This window comes from Musa acuminata, chromosome BXJ3-6 (assembly GCF_036884655.1).
Source record: "Musa acuminata AAA Group cultivar baxijiao chromosome BXJ3-6, Cavendish_Baxijiao_AAA, whole genome shotgun sequence".
NCBI classification, from domain to species: Eukaryota; Viridiplantae; Streptophyta; class Magnoliopsida; order Zingiberales; family Musaceae; genus Musa; species Musa acuminata.
Window position 1 is genome coordinate 16,896,064 of NC_088354.1, and position 15,307 is coordinate 16,911,370.

Below are 15,307 nucleotides of genomic sequence, written 5' to 3' on the forward strand. Positions count from 1 at the left end.
TCTTCACTCGAGGCCACCGGCTTCCACTATCGATATTCTTTTAACAAGAAAAGATCAATTACCTTTACAACTCTTTTTCTCATTTTCATAGGCTTAGGAGAGAACCTTTACACCTATCTTTCTTTTAGACCTCACTCCTCCCTTAGAAACCTTCTAACTCTAGGAGGAAGAGACTCACTAAACTTAGAGATATTACAACACTTTTTTAACTTAGAATTCTTTCCCCTTTCTACTCAATTCTTACATCTCCATGCAGGAATAGCTAGGATATTTATATACCCCAAATAACTTCGAAAATGGAGCTAAAAAAAGTATCATCCCAGGTTTCTCGAGTCCTGGAAGTACCACCACCTGTGCTGGGCAGTACTACCACCTGCAGCACTAACACTAGGCTATACCACCGCATAGTCTGATGGTACCACCGCTTAACATAGTCTGGGAGACTGTGTCTAGGCGGTACCACCGCTTGACAAAGTCTTAAAGACTGTGTATGGGCAGTGCCACCGCTTACTCTAGGTGGTACCACCGCCTACTCTGGGTGGTATCACCGCCAAACCTTGCTATAAGACATTGAATGGGCCAAACAACAAGCTCAATTTAGCCTTGATTCAAGCCCAATTAGCCCCTAATTAAGTTGACATTGTTTCACCCAAATATCGACTCAATTAGACCTAAACTAACTCGATCTAGATAAATTATTACAAAGCATTAATCATATGTTGTCTAACATATCATTAGTTCATCCGGTGTTTCTTCCGACCCTTCGGTGCATCATCCTCTCATTCAGCATATTGCCCAATCGACATGTTGTCTTCTTATAGCATCTGATCTCTTTGGCACAATATTCAATCTTCTTGGCCCGATGCCCAAACTCATGACACAAAACCTTTTGCCAACACATCGACCGATCCTTCGGTTCAACATCCAATCTTCTGACATGTTTTACTTCAGCCCAATATTGATTCTTCCTGCTTTAATCAAATTCTCTTCATGATCGAAGCTAGTCCTAGGTTACTTAAAACGTATATTAGATCACAAACTTATCAATTGATTTCATCATCAAAATCCAAGATTCAATAAATTATTCAACCGAACTCTCGGTGAACTTTCGATAAACTCCAAGCGATCTTCTGACGAGCTTCGGCGAACTCCCAGCAAACTTCCGATGAGCTTTCACTACATCGTCCAATCCTTCAAGTGTATCTCCCGATTCATTTGGCCCGATGCCCGATCATTGACTCTTGCCCAACTTCGATTCTTTTTTAATTATTTTACTTTTCTCACGATCGTAGTTAATCCTGTATCACTTATCTTAACACATGTATTAGATCATTAATATATCAATTACTTTTATCATCAAAATTTGATATTCAATAATTAATTTTATTATATATTTTATCTAATTATAATGAACCACATATTCTAATAATCATGTTTTTAGTAACATTCAATCTCTATATAAAAGACTAAATTATTTTTATTTAAAATATCCTTTTTGTTACATTTTGCGTGGAAATTACTAGGAAAGCTAATCATTTTACCACAAGTGAGGTTTCTTTTATATATATATATATATATATATATGTATATATATATATGTATATATATATATGTATATATATATATGTATATATATATATGTATATATATATATATGTATATATATATGTATATATATATATATGTTAACTTGTACAAGTTCCGAAAAAAAAAAAAAAAAAAACTTATACAAGTTCATATGTTAATAGTCGAATGATATAATTTTCTTTTATTAAAAAAAAAAAAAAAAGTAATCTTTATTTGCTTTCCGCCTATTCGCAAGGCTACTTCACGTTGCCGGTGAGTCGATCGCGAGTTTGGAGAAAGGCAGAAGAGAGGAAGGGGGAGATGGGGAACGTCAAAGAGGCGCGCAGCCCCCTAATTCTCCACAACGCCTTCCTCGTCACCATGGACCCCGCCGCCCGCGTCTTCCGCGACGGCGCCCTCGTTGTCGTCGGCGACCGTATCCAGGCCCTCGGTCCCTCCGCCCAGATTCTCCGTGACTTCTCCCACCTCGCCGCTGCCGAGTCGATCGTCGACCTCGGCTCCCGATTCCTCCTCCCAGGTGTTCCAATGCTCTCATTCCTCTCGATCATGATAGGATAGCTCATCTTTCCTTTTCACGGATTCTCGTCTTTCTTGGTGGCCGGGGAGTGTTGTAGGGTTCGTCAACACGCATGTGCACACGTCGCAGCAGCTGGCCAGGGGCATCGCCGACGACGTGGACCTGAAGACGTGGCTCCATGAGCGAATTTGGCCGTACGAATCTCGCATGACGGAGGAGGACTCCTACCTCTCGACGCTTCTCTGTGGGATCGAGCTCATCCATTCTGGAGTGGGTGACTGACATACCTTACTCTCCCTCCTTCAGTTTGTGTTGTAATTCAATCTCTTCTTCTGATTCGAGCGTCTTTGAAGGATCGCAAATGTTGGAAGGCCGCTATTTTACTTATTATTTTTATGATTTGGAAATTCTTGGAATGATAATGTGTCTATGTTGATAAGTTACATTCTTGAGGCCATTTTTGTTTCTCTTCGTCGAACTTTCTGACCACGAATGTTCGGTAATCCCGAATCAAACTCACCTTTTTGGGATTCATATTTATGTTTCATGTTCTGAGGCATTGGATCTGTGGATTCGGCCTATGATTTGATTCTTCATGCAATGCTCTGATTAGGATTCGATAGTATTTTGCATAAGTCAATGCAGTAAGTTTCTACAATCAATAGTTGGGTTGATGCTAGTTGATTTGGTTTGTATTTCATGAAATTGGACTGTATTTATTTTTCTTCCTTTGAAGTATTGGGCGTTATTTTCTTGGGTGGTAAACCATAACACATCATAGAACTGTAACTTCTGTTGCATATTGGAGATGTGTGACTCAATTTTGTGGATTCATGAAACAGGTAACCTGCTTTGCTGAAGCAGGTGGGCAGCACGTTAGTGGAATGGCCAGGGCAGTAAAAGAATTGGGCCTGCGTGCATGTTTAACGCAATCCACTATGGACACAGGTGACGGATTGCCTGAAAACTGGAGTGCATCTTCTACTGATGATTGTATTCAGGTCATAGGCTGTACTTTTTCTTTGACTTTCTTCTGTGAACGCAGTTCGAAACTCTAGTTGGAAGATCAATCAGTTCATGTAATCTAGGCTAGCTTGGGCATAAAAGAGAACGAAAAGGTAAGACAGTCAACATTGTGAACAATGAAAAGTGGCAATCAAGATTAATATTAAAAGAAACAAATGGCATATGATTAGCTAGATAACAAAGTTCAATTTGGCCATATGTATTTCTTTAATTCAGTTCTATCCAATTGTTCAGAAGTAAAATTGTACAATAGGTCTTTTGTTGAGACTCATTTAGTGCCAGTAAAATAAACACATTTAATGTACCTTTGTATACAATGATATGAAATATTGAATAATATTTGTTTTATGATATTAATTTCTTTGATTTATAATTTATTTTTATCCAAAATTTTTATAAACAGATATTACTTTACTGCTATTTGCTAACTGATATTGCTATCTTACTAGTTAGCTATCTTTCAAGTCATATAACTTTTGAAAGTAAGTTTGATCCTTTTGATCTTTTTGTTGGTTCAAAGGTTAGTGTATATATATTTGAAATAAAGCATCTATCAGTCAGCCTGCAACCGAAAAATGTACAACATTTGTATAAAAAGAACTGTTGGGATTAGGCCCTAATGTACAGAGTTAGAAGAGCAACAAAAATTCGCTATTTCATGTATAGAAGTGTTGGCTTCTCTGTTTACATAACAAAAGTTAGTATATGTTAGAGGATACAAAAAGCAGAAATCAACTTTAATTTTGTGTTGGTTGTAATTTTGAACTTGTGTAATTTTGAACTTGTAATTTTGATATGTTACTTTAACTGAAAAGATTGCTGATTGTGACATTCTGTAGCTTTACCAATAATCTTCTCTCTTCATTAAAATTATTGGCCTATAAAAAATGGTTGAGATTTCTGGCATTAGCCTCAGTTGGGTTCAGGCTTTCTTCACTCAACCAGTGGCACCACCTTTCTGAACTAATGTAACGGTCACATGCATGAGTGGGAGTCTGTGAACCTTCTCTGGGCTTAAAAAGGTGTGCTGCACTCATCAATACCTCATTGACAATGCACTTTTAGGCACTGGTGGCTGGCAATGACTTGCCGAGAATAGCAAAAGAGTAGGATCCTGAAATCTAAATACTTGGTGTCAGTTTGTTCCCTATTAATAATACATGCAAATTCATTTTTTTCATAGTTGATTCTTGTTCATCATGTAACTGATAGATATGCATTCACTGGTATACAGTCTCAGAAGGAACTTTACAAGAAGCATCATAATACAGCAGATGGTCGTATCAGAGTATGGTTTGGATTGAGACAAATTATGAATGCAACTGATCAGTTATTGCTCAAAACAAGAGATGTGGCTGAGGAACTGAAGACAGGCATCCATATGGTATTCATTTACTTTCAGCTGTTTTCATTGTTTTAATCAAAAGTTTTGTTTATCTTCTGGTTCTGCAAAGGTTGTGAAGCTGTCTGTGAAGGAGATTGTTCCGATTTCAATGCAATCTCTGAAACATTTTGATTAATTTCTGTTTCATGTAGATCTTCTCCATGTATTCTGTATCCTATTTCTTTTATATTTAACTTAAGATTGCTTCATAACCTTCTCTTACACCCTTTTATGTGTGATATGGAAGAGGCTGGTTTATGTCTCAGGACTGAGTCTTTTCCTAGGAGTGCTGAATTGTGTTTGTTGACATCAGACATTGATCTTTTGGCATTTTTCAGAAATTGAAATTTTCTTCATTATTATGTAAACTCAGTGTCATTATGTGTACCATAATACAATTTTGCAGCAACTGGCGCTTGTAGTTTTGTTCATATTATCCACAACTTCATTGCTATGGAAGGAATGATTGTATGTTCAGAGCATAGAACTTGAAGTCTTTTCCTTCACACTGAGATGGTCATTTATCTAGTAATTAAACCAGATACTTCATGCAGGACTATTCAGACTTTGATTGCAATGCCCATGCAGTTATTTCCCTGGTTTCATCTTGGAAGTACTTAGAATGATAGATAAGTTACACTTAGTTATGTTAATAGTGAAATAGCTTCTGTTTCTTGATAGGATGGTAGGAGTGGCTTCTTTATTTGACACTCACTGACATTTTGTTTGGCCTCATTTAAGTATTATATTACTTTTAAGTTACACATTACATTTAATGAATGTGAGTAGCTCTTGATAATTGGCTACTTATGTCATTTTTATAAGGTCTTGAATTCTTGGACGTTTAGAAACCTTGAAGCTATGTAAAATTTGTCTTACACTGATACAGTGATATAGAGGTGTGGATTTTGTTTTGGGGGGCTAGCATACGTAGTTATAGAAGTTACAAAGTAATACAAATTTTTTCATCAAAAAAGAAGTTATTTTGATAACAGTAAAGAAGTAAAGAAGTAAAGAAGTTAACAAGAATATTTGATATGAAAATTAAATGAATTGTCATTTTAATTTTGTTAGCGGTGTGAGAAGAAGTACAGGAAGACCTAAAAGGACCTTAGTAGAAACTATAAATAAAAACTTAAGTATTCTAAACTTAACTAATCATGTGACTTTTTACAAATCTCAATAGCGGCAAAAGATCTATATAGCCGACCCCAAATAATTGCGACTTAGGACTTTGTTGTTTGTCTGTATCATTTTGATTTTGTTAACCCTAATATGTTACTGACCATGTGATTCCAAACAATATGTCTAGAAAACCATTTATCTATTTATATACATCATCAAGATATAGCATCAAGAAAACAAAACTCCCCATGAAATAATCCACAAACTGTCACTCAATTATCCAGAATTCTTTTTAAATGCTTATTTAAATAATCTTTACCTCAGTGTGGTTCTTGGACAAGTAGTTGAACAGTATCCAATGACTATGCTTGTCTGATATGTCTGTTATGGGAATGACAAACATTTAGAGATACCTTGTTCTGTAGCCTGCAATGGTTTCTATGGATTGTTTGAAATAAAGCTGTGTAATTCAATTATTAATTGTACCTTATATAGGAATTATTTTCTTTCAAATTCTGAATGCTATTTTTGCATTTTAATTTAAAGAGAATGCTATATGTTCCTATTTATTATGCATAATTGGCTATGCCATTATTGTGCTTAAAACATTTGTACCTTTGGCTTTTGTCATCAATATTGAGGATGAATTTCTTGGGTCGGATTAGAAAAGGTTCTATAGTTTGTAAAACTATGCTATGTTCATTACATATCCTACATTTTGTTGATATGCATTTTTAATTAATCTTGTAAAAATTCAATGTGTGGCAACATTTAGTTTGTAGAAACTAAAAAGTATTGTTGACTTATAGGGGATGGGCCATTCATGGCACCATTAATTGGATGATTAATGTAGGTCACACTTGATGTTATTATGGTAAAGGTGGATTCATCCAGTTGTCTTATTGTAATTTTATGAATGTATAGCATGTTGCAGAAATTCCTTATGAAAATCAGCTTGTGATGAACACCAGAAAAATTAATCATGGTACAGTAACATACTTGGAGAAAATTGGTCTTCTACGGAGCAACTTGTTGGCAGCTCATTCTGTTTGGATAAATGAAGAAGAGGTGAGCATATCGGTTCCTATAAATAACTACTAGCTTAGTGTCTACTTCTAGTTCATACATATATCGCAAGCTGCATGCTTTGCTGCATTTCTGATTTATGTACTAAAGTTTTCCTACCAATTAGCATTTTAACTAGTCTGAGGTGAATGAACAATGTATGTCCAGAATCATGTTGTAGTTTCTACCATAACATGAGATTCACTATTATTAAATTACAAAGATGACACAAGAATTTTAATGGCAGATTGGTGGAAACCAGCTAGAAGATATATTGCATGCTGCATTTGGTACATCTTACAGTAAAGAAGTTAAAAAAAAGGTCTTGATAAACAAGAGCAAATTCTGAACCCCTAAATAAAGCAAAATAATTTAACTGTCCTCAAAGTTCTTGTGTACCTGGAGAAAATTGTTTATGTTTCTTCAAAATTAATTGAATTATTTTTGCAATGATGTATTGGTGTCTCTTTCCTGGTTCGTTTTAACAATTGTGAAATCCACAGACAATTATGTGCCTTTATAAAGTTCATGGTTCATATGATTGAGGTAGGTGTGGAGATTGACACCATCTGGATTGGTTAGATCAAATTTATTGAGATTGAGAGAGAAAATAATTTAAAAACAAAATAAAATGTGGATAAATAAAATTTGATTTGACAAATTACAAATATATTGTTAAAAGTTACATGATTATTTTCCTTCACATTCTATAAGATAGTGAAAATTTAAAAGGAACTGATATCAAAGATAATAATGAGAAACAATGGAGAAAATATATTAAAAGATAGCTAAGCATATTAATTGTATCATACAAAGATATTATTGTCGCGATGTTCCCTTTTTTGGTCTCAATGTTTCTCTAGATCACTATGTGAGTGGAATTTGGGTGATGCAAAGACAGAAATATGCTTTATTTGAAGAGTGTCTGTGGGGTTTCATTATAATACTTGAGTTTCATGATATCTTCTATATAATGTCAATTCTATTCACTAAGAGGTTAATGGTTACTCTATATCTTTCCCTTTCCTTTTCCTCAACCTTTTCCTCTGTCTTGCATAACATTGGATGATGAACATTACAGCAATAGCCACAATCGACAATCTGGTAAATCCAGTGGTAGCAGCATGCCTTCTCCTCTATTTCAGTCATAATACGGTCTTTTGGCCTTTCTTCTGCTTCCCTTTTATTCTCCTTCCCCTCCTATGGGTGCAGTGTGTGGTAACTGTTGGCCTTCTGCTCTTTCCTCTTCTTCTTCTCCTGCATTGGAGGCTGTTAGATTGGCTATTGCAAGCTAAAACTGGGCAACTCCTTTCAAATTCGATCGATTTTGGGTTAATTTTGATGGATTTCTAGTGAGAAGTTGGCAATTTGGTTAATATGTTTTCCTCAATATAAAGGTCTTTAGCATTATATATGGCTTGTCAGAACTTTATTGAAAAACTTAGAATGTTAGGTGGATGAGGTGGCACTGCTATAGAAAGAAAATGGGATGACTACTTATCATTCCTACCAATTGCATATATCCTACTATGATGTACCTTTTCAGTGGACCCTTTTTATGCAGAAGGCTTGTCCATGCAGAAACAAGAAGCGTCAGCAAGCAGTTTCAGGAAACCAGTTTAAGTGGTTGGCCTGGTTCGTCAAGTAGTGGAGGTATTTCAGCCAGTACCTTGAAAAAGGTATCAGACTGAATAAAAATAAGTGAACAGAAGGGTCTGGCAGGGGTTTGTGGATGGATGCTTTTGTAGATCATAATTTTGTTTTATCTTATAGCTTATGTAAGGACTGCAAGCAAATAACTGAGAAGTTTGCTAGTTTCTTTTACAGATCGAATTCTTCTCTAACGCTGGTGTGAAGGTTTCTCACTGCCCTGCTGCTGCAATGCGCATGCTTGGGTTTGCTCCTGTAAAAGAAATGCTTGAAGCTGGTATTTGTGTATCTCTTGGTACAGATGGGGCACCATCCAACAATAGGATGAGCATTGGTACAGTTTGAAATCCTTATCTGTGAGACAAGAAGAATATTGGTTCAGATCAGTTTGAAAATGTTTTTTCCATAATGGTTTTAACTGGATGACCCAATTTTCATTTCCTTGACAGAAGGTCAGACAAGAGACTGGTGATCATACAATTTTAATGAGATCTTGATATAGCTATTAAAATGTTTCCAAGTGTTTGTTTGACAAAAGCATCTAGACTAATTTTGATGTGTCATTTAACATTTCTTAGCTGTTTGATCATTTCCCATAGTTATGCTTTTCTTAAAGTTAGCTCATGACTCCTTTAGTTCGTGATTCTTGTTAAATACTAAATAGCATTCACCTACTCTTTTATGATACATATGTTCAAAACTTCATAATTTAATATTGGGAGTTCTCGGGTATATTTATGCATGGAGTTTCATAAAGAGTACCAGGCCAGAGCCATTGTGGGCTACCTAGATTTATCAGAAAGTTGGTCAGATCCCCATAGATCTGGCCTAGATTTACGCAGGTCTAGGTCGGATCCATGGGATCTAGTATAGATCCACATATATTTAGGCTGGATATATGTGTATCTAGAACAGATTCCTACAGATTTAGGCCATATCAAGATGGATCTAGATTGGATTTTCATAAATCTATCTAGATCTATGCTGATCTTGGTCAGATCCAGATGGATCTATCACAGATCCATGCAGTTCCAATCAAGATCCATGTGGATTAGCCAAGATTTGCCTAGATTTATGCTGTATTCAGTGGAAAATTACCTAGGTTCAAATAGATCTATGCTAGATATGCGCAGATGTGGTGCCAATTAAAAATCAGATATTTTTAAATTGATAATTAAATGGTGACATGAAAACGAGTAATAAAACTTAAAATGATCATGAAACAAGCAAACATTTAAATCAATCACTAAATCATGAAATGTAGCTTCATACTCTGATTCGCAAATGTATGCATCCTTCGCTTGACATCTGAAGATTGATTGGATATGATTGAATATAAAAGTGAGAAATGTAAAAGAAAGCTGTTGAGTGCTGTTTAAGGGATAAACGGATAAGAGAGGACAGGGGTTGATTTGGAAAAAAGAGTGTGATATGCATACCATCCAATCTGGGTGTAATACAATACCCATAGTGGGTATACTGGATGTGTCGATGGTTAGGTAAGTTTGTTGGGTGGTATGAATTGGTACCCCCTAGTAGACACTAGTCCACATAATGGTAAACAACTGAACTAATAAATACTGATTGTTATGTGCCAGTCTGACCAGCTTTCAGAATCCATGGTGTGAAGTATGTTGTGCCGTTGTGGATTATGGCAATGTGTAATTTCCCTCATCTTAATTTCAGTGCTGTATATGTATTTCAAGGATTAAGAACATACGGATCCTTGTTACCCAAATCATATCTCAACAGTTATAAGCACAATTTTCTAGTAAGCTATGCAATACTTAAATGATTATATTATATACTGCATCATTAAGTACAAATATATTCAAATTGCTCGCAATATCCTCACTGTATTTATCAGAAGATTTACCATATTGGCCTATTCAAGTTATATTGAATCCATATACCTGTCTGGTTTGATGCTTTACAGTGAAGTGTCAACATTCTGATAATCAGGAGGTTTATTATGTTTTCTGAAACTGAATCCTCTGGGTGTATTTGGATGTAATACTTCTTTCTTCTCCATACAGTTGATGAGATGTATCTAGCTTCACTTATAAATAAAGGTCGAGAAGCTTATATGAATGGGCAAACCAACCCAACTGCTCTACCTGCTGTAGCAATTTTAGAGATGGTCACAATAAATGGTGCAAAATCAGTGCTATGGGACAATGAGATTGGGTCTCTTGAGGTTGGCAAAAAGGTTAGATCAGTTACATTTTGTCATTTTCCTCATTAGTAATTGCTATATAATTCTGCATAATTATGCAGTTGACTCATATTCACCTTTTATTTCAAAATATTAGCGATGCTAATTTACTGCACAAAGAGGTTTCTAGATGCTGATTTATTGCGAAATGGGGTTTTCTAGATGCTCATTTATTGCACAAAGATCGATGTTTTGGCAATAGAATAATTTAGATCCATAACTATGGGTTGCCATTACCATCTCAGCCAATCAGCAAATGTAATTCTTTCTGCCCTCGCAAATCATCCCTTTGAACAAGTTCTTTTACCAAGCTTTTTGTTCATCCTTGTACCTTGGAGGGCTCGGAAAGAAGCTTGTGCTTTAAGAGAATATTCATGTTCATGGTTATGCTGCACCTCAACTCTCCAATCTATTTTGGCATGCTGAAATGTTCCATAGTTGCAAGTTGAATCTCTAGTATATTTTTATTAGATGGCTGTTCTCTATTGGAAATTCATATGATCAGGAATAGACAAGTTCAGATTGCTGAATTGTTAAAAAATCTTCATTGATAACATTATTTTTTTCACTACCAACATCATTTTTGTTTTATTCTAGAATGCTTTGCTCGTGACTGTATTTTCTTATTTCTGATCATAAAAATTTCTTGTCTATGTTTTATCATTTTGCAGGCTGATATGATAGTTGTGAATCCTTTTTCATGGACCATGGTTCCTTTGCATGATCGGTACATATTTGATTCATATGATTTCGTAGAAGAATATCTCTTTTCTTTTTCTTATCAATATGGTGCTATTACTGGTTTCAATTGCATCTAGCAGAAGAATAGCTGCAATTCACAAGTTTTTTTGAAAAGATTTCTATAACCTGAGAATTTATTTTTATTTCTTTTAGGAAGCTGAAATATTTCTGTCTGCAAGTCCAGACTGACACACTGAACTGACTTGGATGAATGCTCTTAGAATTACCTGGGAAGTAGTAGGAGTTAAATACGTCATGCTAACTGAAAAGAGAAACTCCATCAACTAAATTATTTAAATTGAACTCTAAGAGTTAGTCAAACCAGATCCCCAAACCCATCAATTTATTCAGTATGTTTTAGAGCACTTGTCTTTCCTTGATCTACTTGATAGCAATTGGTGAAGATCTCCTGCATGGTTATTGTATTGTCATGCTTTGAGGTTTTCATGTTCTGTTAGACTGAAGCCAATGCCAAGGTCAAAATTCAGGACTGGCTTGGGTTTCTCATTATTGGTGGAAGCTATATATTCTCCCTCTGGTTCACACTGTTGTTGTAGCTGATACCTATTGGTTCTAGTTGGTTCAATCCAATTCTAGGCATTATTTATACTTTATTAGCATTGTTGATTGTAGCCTATTTGGTATATGAGGGAATGTCATGGGTCAATATCACTGACATTCAGTACTGTTCTCCTACATAATGAGCTGAAGAATCTCCCAATGCCCTGGGGTCGGGCTGAGACTGGTCATCTTAAATAGTACTCCTGCTTAGCTCAGAAACACCATCAGCTGCACCACTGTCACCATCTAGCCTCATGTGGGAACTCATGCTGAAGGGTCAACAAAAGTGTTACTGCACCGCTTACTGCCACTGCCATTTCCATCACCATGCTTATATTGAGATGGATCAAAGATGTCTAATATTCTCCTTGTGCATATGATAGTGCCCCATAACGCACAAATATTAACAAGTTTGGATCATCATGATTACTGGCTACTCTAATCTGTTAGAGATATTATATGTGAAGCTTGGATGCCTACTTGTCAAGCTCTTCCCTGTAGGGTTTTCTTGAAGTCTAATTGTGCCTAAAAGTTTGCCTGAATTCTTGAGGGACCTTGATGTATACGACCACATCAGGAAATGCACCAGTTAAATGATGCTTTATTGCCACCAGCATAGTTGCAGTAGATGCACTACCGATAATGATGATGCTCCAGTGATATATGTGCTGCCATGTGACATTGTCAATTTGTTGCTTTGGTGCCATTCATGTCCAGTATGATTATGTATAAACAAATTTAGCATAGAAGAAAAGAATTAAGTGGAGATTGAAAGGATAGTTACGAATCTAGAATAGATATATGCAGATCTGATAGATTGGTCTCAGTTACGCATGGATTGGTCCATCCAAATTTCTTGTTGAACTAGGCGAATCCAGCCAAGATCTTTGTGCATCTGTGTGGGTCTTTGTGTGTCCTTGGGAACCTTGGCTAGATCAGCATGGATTCGACCAGGATTCAAACAACACCCAAAGGACTCTCAAGTACTTAACCTATGTAAAGGACCAATCAGAAGTTTGTCAAAACTTTGTTCTCATGTTATCTTGAATGCAATAGGTACACTGAAAATTTGAGAACCATCTTTGCTAAACTTCAAAATATGAATTAAACTTTGTATTAATGAAATGAACCTCAAATTTGTAAGTAGATAAACAATGTCAAAAGTTAAACTTAGGACCAAGGATTTGAATATTGGAGGGACTGGTGTGTACCAACCAGGATTTATAGTTTTGATGTAATATTAATTTCAAAACATATTGCTTGATATTGTGCAATACCATTTTCTTAATAGTTTTGTTCAATGATATCAGGTGGTACAAGTCTGATAAGTTACCAAAAGTGTATCTGACCTAGATTTAATTCCTTGCCTATGACCTTACCACTACATAAAACACTTATCTACGTAAATAGAAAGGCTTTATACATTTTCATGTACACTTTGGTTTACAAAATGTGTAAATTGGCCTGTTTGGTGATGATTTCTTTTGTAGCTCTACATGAACAGAACCTTGCTAATATTTTTGAATTCCAACATGCAGCATCTCTAGCCTCGTCTACTGCATGCGAACAGAGAATATTGATTCAGTCATGTGCAATGGTCAGTGGATTATGAAGGATCATAAGATCTTGAATGTAAATGAGGTACTTTGTCATCCTCTTATGTGCAAAATCCACCTAGTAATGAATACAAAACTTACATAGTTGTGCATGCTTCTTATATAGATATATTTGTCAAACTATGTTGTTTATTTGGTGGAGACTGTAATATAACTGATATAGTTCAAGTCATAATATGTATTGAAAATTGTATGGCTAACAATAAGCATGAGCTTAATTATGTTCCAAGGTCAAACTTCATGTATAACAAATGTTTATCATTTACATGGTGTTTATTGTAATAACAATAATCTTTATTTTTGGGGGGGAGGGGTTGGCTACCTGCTAATGTCATATTCATTACTGTTGACCCATTTTTAATTTATAAGTTCCACAAGTAACAAGTTTTCTTTGACAATCTCATCGATTGCAATACTAATTTCAGTACTCATGCTGAAATATGGAAGTATAGCTTGCTTGAAAATGTATCTGATAACAGCATGTATGAAAACAAAAAAGGTTTTAGTGCAGAGCTGCAACGTCATAGTGCAAATTACTTGCATGTAATTTAGCAAGAGCAACTTTTGTCAATTAAATTATAATTTCTAAGAGTCATTGATGCATCTTCCTATTCTGCTGATGTATTCTAACCGTATAAGATTGTAATGCTAAGTGTCATTAAATCTTATTATCTATAAACTTAACATTTTGATTATGTGACCAATGCTTCACACATCATCATTAGGTTCGTCTTTGGTGTCTCCCAGCAAATTTTGCTTTAGTTTATTGCTCACTGTAACCTTTTCTAGGACTTTGTATTAATATGGTAATGCATTTTGCCTTGTTTTCTGACATTTGTTATGTCTTGGCTAATTGACTATCATATTCCTGACAACTAATAATGTACGTGTTAAGATTCTTATTACTTATTGCATTAATCTGCTAAATTGCAAAAATCCTAATTTACATCCTCTCAGATAACATTATAAGAACCTATACTGAAAGGTATGCTCTAACTGATGTTAAAGGCCATGCCTAACAGAGGAAATCAGGTGTCCAACTTATTCACAAGTATAAAGATGCAAACTTGTAGCTGGGGCCTGTGTTTTATTATTATAAATTCCATTACGTAATATATTTTATTATCAATTCCATTACGTAACAGAGGAAATCAGGTGTCCAACTTGTTATTATTATTATTATTGATAAATAGGTTCTTCATTGCGTAATATATTCCATTTAAGTTGTGTTTTATTATAACTGGGCCTGCCAGTTTATCTATGTAGCCTCTTGATTTGATTTGATTTAACATAGTGTGATGATGCCCTTTCTTCCATGAACAGGAAGAAGTAACATCGCTAGCAATGCAAGCTTCAGATGATCTTCTTAGGAGAGCGGGAATCTATCTTCCAAAAAGAATGAATTATCTGTAAATATAAATTCATGAATGTTTATAATGTTCTAGTATATATAAAAATATGTAATATACATATGTGTCCGTGATAAATAAATGCTGTTTGAGTTGAGATAATAATGACAGTTATTCTGCAGACTTATTTGCGTGCTGATCTCCGACATACCAATGTCCGGTTCATCACTATGGCAAATTAGAGAAATTATCGCTTCTCTTGTGGCACAGTCGAGACAATATAAACCAACTCTGGGACTACGAACTGCTGATCAATGTGTACTGCTCGTGTTCTAGAGTTGAAACCAACACCCCACCACCAAAGGGTTCTATGGGGCTCCATTAGAGGGAAAGACGTGCCATGCCTGCAAAGCCTCACTTGGGGCGGAGGATGTCATAGCGACAGGAATGATCCGCCGCGGCGTCGCTTAT

General features: G+C 35.5%; 1 protein-coding gene across 2 annotated transcripts; it reads left to right on the forward strand.

Annotated features, from left to right (window-relative positions):
* The first annotated feature begins 1,811 nt into the window (after positions 1-1,811).
* On the forward strand, positions 1,812-15,021 carry LOC135639457 (uncharacterized). Of its 2 annotated transcripts, none has more exons than XM_065153213.1 (10): positions 1,812-2,104; positions 2,202-2,374; positions 2,947-3,105; positions 4,365-4,514; positions 6,564-6,707; positions 8,520-8,688; positions 10,391-10,563; positions 11,241-11,296; positions 13,410-13,512; positions 14,811-15,021. In XM_065153213.1, the coding sequence occupies exons 1-10, from the start codon at positions 1,888-1,890 to the stop codon at positions 14,898-14,900; spliced, it is 1,434 nt and encodes a 477-aa protein (XP_065009285.1). In that variant the 5' UTR covers positions 1,812-1,887; the 3' UTR covers positions 14,901-15,021. The 2 variants fall into 2 exon arrangements, with proteins under 2 accessions (XP_065009285.1, XP_065009286.1); XM_065153214.1 differs by having other exon boundaries at positions 8,532-8,688.
* The last annotated feature ends 286 nt before the right edge of the window (positions 15,022-15,307 follow it).